Source organism: Clavelina lepadiformis, chromosome 9 (assembly GCF_947623445.1).
Source record: "Clavelina lepadiformis chromosome 9, kaClaLepa1.1, whole genome shotgun sequence".
Lineage (NCBI taxonomy): Eukaryota > Metazoa > Chordata > Ascidiacea > Aplousobranchia > Clavelinidae > Clavelina > Clavelina lepadiformis.
In genome coordinates, this window is record NC_135248.1 from 12,503,974 (window position 1) to 12,518,330 (window position 14,357).

A 14,357-nucleotide genomic window follows, 5' to 3' on the forward strand; every position below is an offset into this window, starting at 1 on the left:
GAATACCCTCGCTTAGAATGTTTTATGAGCTTTTACAATTGGATTGTTGCAGTATTGTGTTTGTGTCACCAATTTATTATTCAGGTGTGCTTCAAGTTTGTTGTACAAAGTTCCACGCGTCCTCAGCTGATTGGTAGTTTAATTTTGAAACGCATGACGTAGGTATTTTCAGCAGATATCACAAAAATGCTTTTTCCACGATACCCGCGTGAGGAAAGCACCGTGCCTTTACATTTCTGCTCAAAGAAATTTGTACGAACATGCCGGGTTTTGTATTAGTTAAAGACGACTTGTACCATGTTCAGTAGTTATTAGTATATTAACTGTTTTGAACCTTTAAGTCAGGGATTATTGTTATCGATCGGTTGTGGTTACGGTTGGTAGAATATGACCCCTAACACAAACACATCTCATCTATTCATTCATCCGTGCAATAGCTTCGCAAGTTGAAATTTGCTTCATGCAAGGCAGTTTATAGGTAATGTACTGTACTGTCAAATATGATGTCCGAAACAAAGCCAAAGGCTTGTGCAATAGTTAGCGCGACTTTGTTTTAATGTGACTTTTACGCGGTTATTCAGGTTAAGGTTTAATAAAGCTCCAGATCGGATTAGGATTAACCGTCATGGACGTTTCTGCCAGAACATTTTCCGCTATTGATTACGTGGTGTTTGGATGCATGTTGCTCATTTCTACAGCAATCGGCATATATTATATGATCAAGGACAGGAAAAAGCAGACTACTGAGGAATACTTGCTAGGCGGACGGTAAGGCAATTTTTTCCATCCTTTCTCTGCATGCATATTTAGATTGGTTGTAGTTAAAAATCTTAGTCAGTAAAGCGTTATCTTATTACACTGATAAACAAGATTTTATTTTGAGGCATTACAAAACGAGGTACATTAACGAAGATATTAATATTTTGTCGAAATACATGTTAAACAGCAAGATAAATTTGGGGCAGTTCACTAAAAACTTTCATTGCAATAATGACATCTAGTACAGTAAACACAAGAAATAATGCAAGAAACAATGTTTTAATACAATAAATTTGCTTTGGTGTTGGTTAAAAATTCAAACACTTCTCTCCGTTGAGTCGTGCGCAACGATTCACTGAGGCTTCATACTGTAATTGGTGACAGGCAACGACCCTAGCTTCGATAATGAAACCGTTTACAGGATTATTTTCTTATTTTTGCATCATTCAACAGTTTTGTGTACAGATCCATCAAATCCTGCCAACAGTTTCAGAGTCCGCTGCTTTGATCAGAGCATCAAACTGGGACATACACTTCAACATTCGTACTGTTTTTATTTGCTTTTGTCCTGTGCTGAATATTATGTGGATATTGTGTTGTAAATGATACTCTGACTCCAAACGATGAAAACAAACTGTGTTAAGTTCATAACTTCTTGTTGATTGTATAATATCGCAAGTAGATTTATTGATGTTGTGTTAGTGCAGGGTGCATGATAAAACGTAAAAGCGTAGTGACATTACATAAACTACAGTAAGATCTTTTTATTTGCTCTGAACGCGCGCATAAATCACTTGCACGTTTTCGTCGGTTTTTATCACGCCAACCACGTACTGATGCTCTGCGACAAAAATACCTCCACCGGCGTGAATTAATTTGGAAATGTATATGTTTGTGCAGATCCATGAGTTCATATCCTGTGGCTTTCTCTTTATCGGTTAGTTTCATGTCCGGCGTTTTGATTCTAGGAACAACGGCTGAGGTTTACAGATATGGAACTGTCTATGTCTGGTAAGTAAGATTAATTCTTCAGGTGTTTGGTGCCCATAGGTGTAACGTTAACTTTTATCAGCCGTGACCGACCGTGAAAGCCACGGCAAACCTATATCTAAACAAGGGCATGGTGAGGCGCGAAAAGCACAGTCGCACATGTATACAAAGCATCATGGGAAACATATATTGGTTCAACATTTTTCGGAGGTTTTATAAATTTGGAAAATGTTTTAGTTTCGTCATTGTGCTAAAACAAAAACATACATAGTTGAGGCCAAAAGGATGCCTACTTGAAACTCTGTAACCTTATTAAATCTTCGCACACCCGCCTGTAATCTTATTCCTATATTCCTCTGACTTTGACATGTCGTGCTAAGCAACTCAACATATGCATTGGGTGATCGTAATTCATAGAAATATGTTTTGCAGGTTATTAGTAGCTTATGTGGTGATGGCTGTAATAACTGCTGAAATTTATATTCCCACGTTTTATCGCATGAAACTGGCCAGCGTGTATGAGGTGAGCAATATGAGGCCATCTTCAATGCGCTTAAATTAATTTAGATACATTAGCTAGTCTATTGTGTATAGGCTTTGCTTCAAGTGTGAATAATTTGTTATTGGTACATACATCGAGTATATCCATTTCTATAACCGCTGTGTAGTTAAGAAGTTAAAAATAAGAAATAAGAAGTTAAACTTTAGAGTTAAACTTTAAACTTAAACTTTAGAGTTAAAATAAGAAGTTAAACTTTAGAGAGCCAAACTATATATCTTCTTTTTTATTTTACGAGTATGTTGGTGTATCACTTGTTTGGCGTCTTTCGTTCTTAGTATCTTGAAAAACGCTTCAGCAGAACCATCAGGATCCAAGGCACCATACTTTACATGCTCCATACCATTCCATACATAGGAATTGTCATATACGCACCTGCCCTGGCGGTGAACGCAGGTAAAGGCTGCATGATAATAATGAACGTAATCAATGTTGTGTTTGCATTTACTTAATTTCTCATTTTTTTCATTTTGCCCTTTCGATTTATCGTTTTTTTTATAACAATTGATCTTATCACGTTTCCAAAGCAACCAACAAATTTGAATATAGGCTATAGCTGGTATATTTGACATGCAGCAGTATGTGCACCTCTATGTTGCATTTGTAATGAGTCAAACCAGTAGTTTGGCAATCAACCCTCAGAAACGTTTGTATAACACAATCCTCAACCGATATTATTTTCATAGTTACAGGTTTAGATATATGGTCGGCCGCTGTTTCAACTGGGGTCATTTGCATCATCTACAGCAGTATGGTAATATACACGTCGTTTTATTATATAGGATTCTGGTTGTTTTTCTGTAAAAATCTATAGGCCTACGCACCACAGCTCTTACGTTGTAAAGGTCTAATACTCTAATCTAAAGTCTAATCTATAGGCTATAGGCCTTAGGTTAGCACTTAGCGGTATAAACTGCAAATTACTAAAGGTATTTCTAGCTGCAATCGTTTACTGCAAATATCTTTCCCATTCACATCAGCTTTGGCGATTGAATATTTTGAACTATGTTTCTTCAAGGGCGGACTGAAAGCAGTCATATGGACTGACGCCTTCCAAGCCGTCATCATGCTGGTCGGGTTCTTCAGCATTTTGATAAGAGGTTCGATTCTATTGGGAGGCATTGGAAAAATCTGGGAAAATTGCTTGGACGGAGAAAGGATAGAACTTTGGCGGTAGATCCAATAAACACGAAAGATGTTTATAGTTTTACGTTCTAACTGCGTATTTAAGGGTCACCATGGAATTTCTTAGCAACTTAAAGTTACAATTTCATCAGCATAAAAAATTAGTCACCTGGTGAGTAGCGCGATATTAGTTGACACTTGATGGCACTGCCTTTCAGTGCAGTGATGGTACTTGGAATTTTTGTTGGATAAAACTGCTCATGGTTGACTGATAACCGTCAACTTTGCGGTATTATCATTCATATATAGGTTTATGAGTGGGCTAAATATCCATATTTCACAGTTTATGAAAAGCCTATTACTCTGCACTCTACATTCTCTATTACAGTAAGTAAAGATGTTTGGCCTATTTTGTTTTAAGCTTTAGCCTGGATCCCAGGATACGGTATACTATGTGGAATCTGAGTATAGGAGGAACAGTTTATTATATGTCACTATTTGCCGTCAACCAAGGTCAAGTGCAAAGGTTTCTTTCATGCCGATCTCTTCGTGAAGCAAAAAAGTAAGCGATCCGTGCTTTGTTGAAATATGTTAGCTTTCTTTGTGGCCGCCTAAAATAAACAAAGAATCACAAAGAGGCACTGATTATGATTTTATTTTAATCTACTCTATGGTTGGGTTCCAGCAGAGTTATATATCATGGTTGAAATATAATCGAACTTTTCTCCCTTCGACTGTGAAACAACACGTTGATAAAGCGTATTTCGAACACGATGATTCTTTTCAGTGCTTTTTAACTTGTTAAAGTCAAAGCCATTACGATGCTTTATAGCTTTCTAAGCGTCCACGCTAACTTTAGTTCTATTATAGATCGGTTCTTCTTAACATCTTTGGTCTGATTACCCTTGCCAGTCTTGCTATCTTAACTGGACTAACGATGTATGCCCATTATCATGGCTGCGACCCTCTCTCGCTAGGTGTCGTCCACAAGCCGGATCAAAAAAGATTTCAAACTGAATGCAACTCTATCTAAACCAGTGTGCGACATTACTATATTAAGAGTCGAGACATCATAATTGTAAAACTAAAGAAAGTGCATTTAGGGTAAATTCTATCGCCATTTTCTATTATTTTGTAGGACTTTTACTTTTTGTTTAGCTATGAATATTTACTTGTGTTTTGTAAATGAGGTATAGTCGCACAGGTAAGTATAAAAGAGCGTGGTACTGCGCTATAGTAACTCATGGCCTCTAACTGCATTCAATGATACTGCATCATAAACGCGTGTTGTTTACTTTTGCTTAAATTATTCCATAAGCGAGATGCAGTATAGGTATAACATTAATAATAATCTCTCATTTCTTACGGACAGTTGCTGCCGTATATGGTTCTCGAAATCTTCCAAGATTACCCCGGATTCCCTGGTTTGTTTCTTGCTTGTGTTTATTCTGGAAGCCTCAGGTGTTTTCTTGATCAAACATCTATTTTATAAGTTTTAAACATTGTGTTAGCACCTTTGGTAAATTATACCTTGCATTTCTATCTTTATTATATCAGTTAACCTAACGAGCCAATATTAAAATCGTATAAATCTTATACTTTGATCTTTAATTTTGACAGCACTGTATCGACCGCAATTACAGCTGCTGCCAGTGTTACAATAGAAGATTATATTAAACCCGCCGTGAAGTGGGATGAAAAAACCTTAACGTGGATATCGAGGGGTAGGTAGGACTTTTTGCACCACCACAGCGGTGTAGTGTATTTCTTTTCTGCTTTTTGACCATGTATTGAAAATTTAAACTCTGTCCATGAGGTAGGTGGACAAGTATCCTAATATTTTTGTCAGTAACAAACTATAACCTGTTTCAAAATTAACACATAATTTGGTATGCTAAGAGTTAGAACAATCAGTCTATAAACGCGGTAACGCCGTACGTTGAAGAGTCCAGACACCATTGCACTTTTCTATACTGGTAATGGCTTTTCATAATAAAAACAGAGAAAGTTTTGCGCAGGTCTGATTGTATGTTACGGAGTCATATGCATTCTGTTCTCGTATATAAGTTCAAAAGTAGGGGCTTTATTTGAAGCCACCATTAGCCTGCAGAGCATAGTTGGAGGACCCTTGGTGGGCATATATACACTTGGGATACTGTTCCCATACGCTAATTCTGTTGTAAGTATAAGCATTACAAGTACGTCTTTTTGGTATAGTAATTATACAACATATTTTGATATTGCATTGTTCTAAGATTCCATGCTTTAGGCTCTTTTAGAATTATGTTTTAACAGAAAGCTAAGAACATTGTTTGTGTACAAAATACAAAATCTACTCTAATATTAAAGACAGCAATTTGCAGGGGGCATTGGTTGGATCAAACGTAGGTTTGGCTGCAATCGTTTGGGTCTTCATTGGCAGCCGTCTTTATCCAACCGGAAAGGACTTTCTTAACGAACTTTCATACAGCACCGACACCTGTCCATCAGAACTCATGATCGGGATCAACTCAAGCGTGACAACAACAAACGCAACCATTGTGACGTCAACGATCATCAATGAACCTCGTGTGACTAAACTATACAGTCTCTCGTTTATGTTATACTCGGCTTTCGGTTTCTGCTGGACCGTGGTAATTGGGATTTTGGTCAGTGTGGCAACAGGTAAGCCTGAACGGCACGTTCTTCCCTCCTGTGGTGTGTTTTGTAAAATTAGGCAAAAAGTATGGTGAAAGGTGAAAACAGTGAAACAGTGAAAACAAAACAAACAGTGAACAGTGAAACTGTGGCCTGGCTCGTAACTAGGTAGAGCTCAGGGGGAGGGAAAAATTGCTTCTATCACCTCTAAAGAAACCGTTTTTTTGCATATCTTAAAAGTAATGTCTTGACTCAGTTAGTTACGGGGCGACTGTGACATTGCGCAGCAAATGCTACTGGATAAAATTTGAGAAAGGGTTTAGCGGCAAACAAGGTATAACGTTTATTTTTTCTGTTACAGCGCTTTACACTACAGTTTGGTGACACGTGTTGTAGGTTGTCGGCTTGTTATTGGTTTTATGCTTATACAGTATTTTGCAAATCTTGTTTAAACAGTACTAGTTCTCAGCTTTTGTCTTATCCCACCAAGGTGGCTGGAAACAACGCAAAACGGTCGATCCTCGTCTTCTGTATCATTTCTTTGATCACTGGATTTTTGGCTTGCTCCCTCGTAAGTTTCACTGTGCGATGAGATGCGGATTACGGGATAGGGAGGCACTGGATGGAGTAAAGTCCACGGAGAACGACGTTAGTCTTCATCTTTTTAACAAAGGCACCAATCGCTAATAATAACTCAAGTTCTTCAACCGTATATGTGGAAATAAGTAGCCTGTTAAAAACTTAAAAGCTTATGCAAAGTTGAAAGTAGTTGGAAACATTATTTTAAAGTCCTTGACTCATTTATAATAACCCGCTCATTTTGCAGTCGTTGGTAATTCGAAATGTTTATTTTCTGTGCGTTCGACATATTGTCGGTCACATCGCAGTTATGTTACGCCAACGCACATTACCGATATATCTCATTGAAATGTCAACATTTATGTTCATGTTAAAAGAGTGAAATGTGAAATCTTGAGAGCCACTGTTACGAGCATTGTTAAGCAATTCTCAAAGCAATAAAGAGTGTAGGATATGACGTGAATCGATGATATTTGCTGCTACTTGGTATTCGAATATCAGAGAATGAAGCTTGCTGTCATTAGAAAGCAGATCAATTTTTAACGCTTCAATTTCTTCAGCCTGTAAATAATCATGAATGTCCATTGCAGTTTCAATAAACTAATCCCCTATAAATGATGTTAATAACGCCTGGTCAATTATTTTTTTGCTCGTTGTGTGAACGATGTAATTACGCAAAGTAAGGCAAGTCAGAATTGTTTCACGCTGCCTGAGTGTGTGCGGGATCTAATTTCAAGAAATCGGTGAAATTGGCTTAAAGCCGACCCTGCCAGAGTGATGACGACAACTTTTTTTTGCTTAGAAGTCATAGACACCTTAAATAGACACCTCTATTTAAGGTGTCTATGTTAGAAGTAGTAGTCAAAACCAAGTCAAAAAAGTCAAACCTCAAAAGATTAAAAAGTAGTAGTCAAAACCAAACCTTTACCCGGGTCGGACAGTCTACAGAAATCCTTCGACTGATTCATCCGCAGAATTAAAATTTGGACTGGTCTTATGATCTTATGAGTGACATTTGGGGAAGGATACAAAATAGGAGAGTTTTTGATGGTTATTGCTGCTCATTAGGTATCCCAGATTGGTACTGAATAAGGTCGAATTCATACGTTACTCAATTAGAAAACGAACCAATCACAAATAAGAATGGCATCGTTCATCTATGTATTCATCCGCTTGTCGTCAGTTTACTTTATTGTTAACAATTTCGTCCTGGTCGCAGTGTTTTTAATTATTTATGAGATTATGGTAGCAGGTTTAGCGGATTAGAATCAGTTGTATTCTGAGTTTCTGACTATGCAGATATCACTTTATTATCGGCGAAAAAGACTGGGTAGAATTTAAATGTTATCAACATGTCTCTTTGGATTTTGTGGTATAGTTAAGGTAAAAGCCTATGGTTTAGTATTACAATCTTTACCCTCGGACTGGAATAAGTCTCGGCACGTTTTCTGTAATTCTGTACTATGGTGTTACCTAGCTTTATTAAACTGTATATAAATTTACACAGGTATGATATGTTTAGCCGCATTATGAGTGGATGTTTAATTTTAATAATGTTGGTTTGAGTCTCAGTTATTTACAGAACTCCGTACATATTATGTCGTTTATGTGACCTGTTTGAAATTAACTTTACGTAATGACATATACGTTATGGGCTTTCAACCAGTGAAAAAACATTTGTGTGTCAGCTAGCCAATTGTAAGAGAATTTGTTCAAGCATTGATAGTTATGCAAAACATTTGCAAAGTTTTCATAGGCTAGTGCATGGATAATGACATAGGATTTTGTTTTTGAAAATCAAATGCCAGATGCAGAAAGATTTGATTATGAAGCAGTTATCTCACCACAGTTTGAAAGTCATGTTTCAACCTCTTTGTGTTCCCAAGAAGACTTTGTCGAAACTTGGTCTATTTTGTTTAAAGCTTAAAGAGATGTAGGCCTATGTGCTAACACATTCTAGGCCTACATACTTAGAGATCATGGATATTGTTGCGGCAATTTTTAGTGTTTTTCCCATAATTGTGTTAACACAGCAACTACTAACTTGCAGTTACTGCAGGTTTTGAGGCTACTCAAAGTGAGTACACATATCTATTGAATGAAGATCTTACGAGTGACATTTGGAGAAGGATACAAAATAGGAAAGTGTTCGATGGTTATTGCTGCTCTTTAGGTATCCCATAACTATTCAACTGCCAGCCGCTAGGGTTTCTTTTCAGTATGTATTGATAACTGAAAGAATTAAAAGTGTAGGAAATGTTTAGTATGCAATCACAGCATACCCATGCTTGAATTCAACGATGTTAAGTGACTTTGTGCAGGGAACTTATTTTAAAAAACATATTTGGAAGTGCAAGCACAAATTAACATGCTTTTATTATGTTGTTGGAAATATTGGCCCCAAATTTATGTCCTCACTGAAAAACATGTTTTTGCTATGGTGGCTGAGTCCAGTTTAGTTCATGCATTCGATTTTAAACCTGTGGCACCTGTAATTGCAGATATTAAGAAATTAGAAACTAAAGGCATAGAAGTCTTAATTGGTGGTTATCGTAAACGATGAGTTTTTGGTACTGTAGCAACATTGTCTGCAGATAATCTTGATGCCCACTATGTGGTGTGTTTCCAAAAATGTTTTAGCAGTGGACAGATTCACAGTTACTTGTTGTTACAGAAGATCCAACACCTGCTCCTGTGTATGGCGTAATAACTAATTGCACTCTATATCCAATTGATGCTTTCTCCTTTCTCTATTCCCAAGACATTTGCATGATTGCTTAAAATGAATAATTCCATGTTTGTCCAAGTATTTTTCATCATTTCTCATTTGCAATGAGTTTGTAGGATGGCCTGGTTAAATTCTAAAATTTATGTTTTTGAGTGGGGTGAATCAGATTTGCTGAATAAACCAAGATGCTTGTCTAAAGATATTGTCCAAGGAATTGAAAGAATGTTGCTGTCTGTGAGTAAATCATGGTGATTGTTTAGATTGCTTCCTCTTATTATTGGGGAGCATATACCAGAAAGTAATGAGTATTGGAGGCTTTACATGTTGCTAGCTGAAATAGTGCAGATTATTTTGATTACCTGTTATATGCACTTATTGGACAAATAACTTGGATTTAGATAAGCGTAATTGTTTCGTTTGCACCTGATTTAGTAAAACCTAAATTTCACTACTTGCTTCATTATCCAAGATTAATCCACTACTATGGCCCATTGCTGTGCCGGAGGTTTGAATCATTTCATAAAAAAACTGAAACAATGTAGTAAAGTGTTCAAAATTGTGAAAATGTGACTTATGCAATTGCTGAGAGAATTTATCACCTTAAATTCTTTAAAATCAAAGAACCACTTTGTGTACCCATAGTTAGTGAGTTTACATTTCGTAAAGCAGTAGATACATTAGTCGCTGCTTGTTCTACGGATGTTGGTAGTGTGATATTGATATTGGTAGTGTTCTACGGATATTGGATCCAGTCACTTATTGGAGCTAATATTCCATGGAACGGAATTTCTACATACTAATGTAGTGCAAAATACTTCGCTTACTGGATCCGCTCCCAACGTCTGGCCACGTAGTAAAATGCTAAAATGTTGTAAAAACCTAGTAAAATGCTTTTCCCCAGTTGTTGCACATTTTTTTGCACCTTGCAACCGTAGATCGATTTTTTTTAAATACTTTCTTCGTGCTTTTTGAGTGATTGATGTGTTCTTTGAGTTATTTCCAACGTTCATATACATTACATGACTAACAACTATGCACACTGAGCTTGTTTGAGTCATAAAGAGACCTAAAGTAGATCCGCTGCTTATAGGATCCATTTCTCCTGGAATGAAGGTGGATCTTGTAAGCGGCGACTACTCTGGTGATTATGATATTGTCTGTTGAATATGAATTTATTGCTTTGTGTAAATTATAGATTTGTTTTTATTATTGTTCATATTGTTTTACAGCTGAAAAAATAAACTTTAGCTTTGAAAATGTTATTTAAGTATTTACTTAGTTTCAGTGGCAATAAAAAAATTGATTGAATGTTGGAAAAGTGACATATACTAAAATCAGTAAAGTTTTTTAAATTGAAAAGCCAGTGGACCTTTTAATTTCGGACTTTTAAAGCTTGGACTTTGAAGAATGGGTAAATGTAGATTTACAAGATGAAAATTTTCCAGAAAAGGCAAAAATAATAATATCTTACGCAGAAGGTGTGTTCATTATGGTTAATTCAGTTTTAATTGTGCAGCATCATGTTAATATAAACACAATAAGTTGGCCTATGCTATAAAAGCATATTGAATTTTGTTTTACTAGCAGAAACAAATTTACAAACTTGAAAAACTAGTGATTTCATAACTCGTTAATATGATAGCACTCTTGCCTCATCCAACAGTTTAAATGGTTGCCATACTAAACTTTTAATTGTATTTCAAATTTAGTTGTGTAGTTTGTTGTTGGTATTAACTCAGTGTGAATAAGCTGTACAACAAATTTATTGAATTTTGTTTGATTTGTTGGAATAGATTTGCAAATTCAGAGCACTGCTGATTTGTTGGATAAAGTTAGTCATTTAAATGATGATATTTTGAACATACCCAAAAATGTTAGACGGAAGATCATTCATTTACTCTTTGATTCAATAATACCATGTATGGTACAATGTAAGTATGTTTTTTTTTCTATGAAGGTACAGTAGTTAGATTGTAAATATTCTAGATCTCTTGTACAATGGATAACTGCATATATCGGATAAAATGCTGTGGCTTAAATGGTTTTCTATTCTTTTTAATGCAATCAACATCGCTTGATATATAAGATAACTTGTCCGTTTTTTACGATATAGCAGTTTAAATTACCTCTTATACAATGGATTCATTAATTTTGCAAAGAAATGTTACATTTGTGAGTGCATTTGTTGTTTAAGTTGGTCTTTCTGAAAGCATAACTTACACATTGCAAGAAACGGTATTGTGGTGCAGAGATTGCATTTGTTCTGATTAAGTTTGCTCATCGTGAATTCATTAACAGAAGGAGATGTTTGTGATGCTATAGGGGAAATCAAAACCTGCATTCATTTACGATACGCTTGATTCAAGTTTTTCTGTCAGCTCTGTAGCTGGTTAGAGCACTAGACTTGTAATCATGGGTCTCGTGTTCAATACCCGATGACACTATTTTTCTAATGCCCTTGGGCAAGGTGCTAACCCAAGGCACTTCATGTTCAGTAGACCTGGTGAACAGTGCCAATATTTGGGCATTACAATAAAAAATTTAAAAAAAAGCAATAAAAAAATGTTATCAATCTGAACTTACACAAAAGAGCTAGCTTGGTAACAGTAGATCATCTTGGTTTTATGTTTGGCTAAAAATTGTTTTAACATCAATCTTGATTGAAGCCTTATTACCTTAGTCTAGTCTAATAACTATGTGACAACCAAACCACAACCACGTGATTATATGTTACGTCATAAGTCTACGTGTGGAAAACATCTGCATTGGAAATGATCATGTGAAGACTGCGTGATCAGAAGCGAAGAAAAAGATCTTACCTCGATTGAACTGGTGCAACGATTGGTAAATACACACGTGGGAATTGAGAGGCCAAAATTAGCCAAGATGGTGGAAATTTCGAAGTCAACAACAATGAACAGAAGAAGGATTTATGCATCACAAACAATTTACGTCATCATATAAATAAGCGATGAATTTCATTTTTTAGGGATATAGAGAGAGAGAGACAGATAGAGGAGAAATGAAAAGTTATTTTTTATACTGTAAAACGAATGTATTAAAAGCAAACGTCATTACTACGATCGGGCGACTGGAAGTTATAAATAAAAAGTGTATTCTGTTTGCTGCTGTTGTGTTTATTTCCTTGCAGGCGATTAAATCAATGAGTAAGTGTGCGCTAAATTGCATTTATTTATTGATATAAGTGGAACCACCAAACTTCACGGTTATAAGAGAAAGAGACTCATCAGTCGACAAACCAAGGATAGCTAAATCCACGACAGCTATCTATTGTGACGTTTAATGGACTTTGCTTAAGTCGTAACGAGTGACGGTAACGTCATAAGTACGTCAAATAAGACTAGGCAACAAATACAAAGCGTCATAACTTTAAAGTTATCATTTAGGGACCCAAAGCGTTTTCGTTACAAGACAGTTTGTAACCTTCTTGTTAGAACCTATCTAGTATTAGAAGATAGAAGTTGTATTAAGCCAGCAGTAAGTATTTGTACTTTATTTGTCCCAAAAGTGTGACATAAAATTTAATAGTTGTGTGTTTAAGGGAGCTTGGATCACCAGCTTGTGGTAACATTTTCGAGATCAGACGACCATTGCATGATGTTAATGAAGTATAGCTAAAATAAAAGCTAAATTTTGAACCAAAAAGCAGTTAATAGGATGTAATATTGAATCAAACTCCACATTAAAGCAAGCAATGCGTCAAGTGACAGTATGAAAATTTTAGCATTTGATTCAAGTTTACTTCAGTTTGGACGTTAGGAAATCGTATTGTATCATACTGTACTTTTACCGTAAGGAGTAAACCAAACACTTTTAATCATTTACTTGAATTTTCTAATTACAGTATCATAATACAGTATAATTTGCATATAACGGCACCTCTTAAGATTGCTAAAAACTGCAGTTGCATGCAAATGAAATACACAAATTATATGTTCGATGCTTGCAAAAGATAGCCGAGACCATGCAAAATGTGACTTTATAGGTGAATTGACATAATAAAGGAAGCCGTTATTGACAAATTTTATTGTGTATGTTTGTTTGAAATATTTCAGATCCCCAGTGAAACTGAAGATGTAACAAGTGTGCAATTGCACATAAAGAGCATGAAAGATCTGCTAAAAGTAAGACTCTTCAGTTATCTAATGTTGAGGATAGGATGAAAAGAACTTATCTATCTACGCCACTGTTGTATTGCCCTTGAACAAGGCACTAACAACGCTTGCTCCTGTTCAGTGGTGCTGATGAGCAGCTCCAAATTCGGGTAACACAAATGGGTGATTGATTGGTGAGGTATCACCGCCAGGTTTAAGTCTTTCAAAAGAATTTCTTCAATCCAAGGATAAAGACTGTCTTACCAAACCAACGCACCATGTCATGAACTAAAAACAAAACATAAAGTGAATCTGAACTGAACACATTAACTATAATTATTTGCTTTTATTTGCTGCATAGTTTTTGGTATTAATTTATTTAATTGGCATATCTAGAGTTCTATTTGTTTTTGTATAAGAACATAGTTGCGATGTAAAGTGTTGATATTGGCACTTTCGCTTTAATAAATTATAATAATAAATAATATGTATGTTTATAAATAATACACATTTTGTGAGGCCTATAATGATACACTTTGTTTCTGGTTCTTGTTTCGTTTTGCTCCCAGCTGGAGTATTGGTAATTTGCGTGATATCAGTACAGCAGTAAACAATAGCTATACTGTAGTTGCAACTGAATCTACACTTAGCATGAGGTAAAACATTCGTTGGTTCGTTTACATGAGGTAAAATCTTAGGCTACCTATAGCTGAGCTAGCGGCCACCTAATTTATGTACCGGCAGGCAGATTTCTGCTTAAATTTCTGTTTCTCGGCAAGCACCGTAACGTATATGACAGCATAAAATAAAAGTTTTTTTTCTCTATATTTCAACATTATAGACTATTAGATGTTGCCTATATTGG

The 14,357-nt window shown here is 35.9% G+C and overlaps 1 protein-coding gene across 1 annotated transcript; it reads left to right on the top strand.

Annotated features, from left to right (window-relative positions):
- Positions 1-362: 362 nt before the first annotated feature.
- LOC143471396 (sodium-coupled monocarboxylate transporter 1-like) lies at positions 363-13,444 on the top strand. The gene is made up of 16 exons (XM_076969857.1): positions 363-478; positions 582-768; positions 1,660-1,770; positions 2,182-2,272; positions 2,587-2,704; positions 2,995-3,062; positions 3,327-3,481; positions 3,855-3,995; positions 4,304-4,452; positions 4,792-4,894; positions 5,054-5,157; positions 5,452-5,612; positions 5,797-6,163; positions 6,327-6,404; positions 6,561-6,718; positions 11,171-13,444. The coding sequence occupies exons 2-16, from the start codon at positions 626-628 to the stop codon at positions 11,219-11,221; spliced, it is 1,998 nt and encodes a 665-aa protein (XP_076825972.1). The 5' UTR covers positions 363-478; positions 582-625; the 3' UTR covers positions 11,222-13,444.
- The last annotated feature ends 913 nt before the right edge of the window (positions 13,445-14,357 follow it).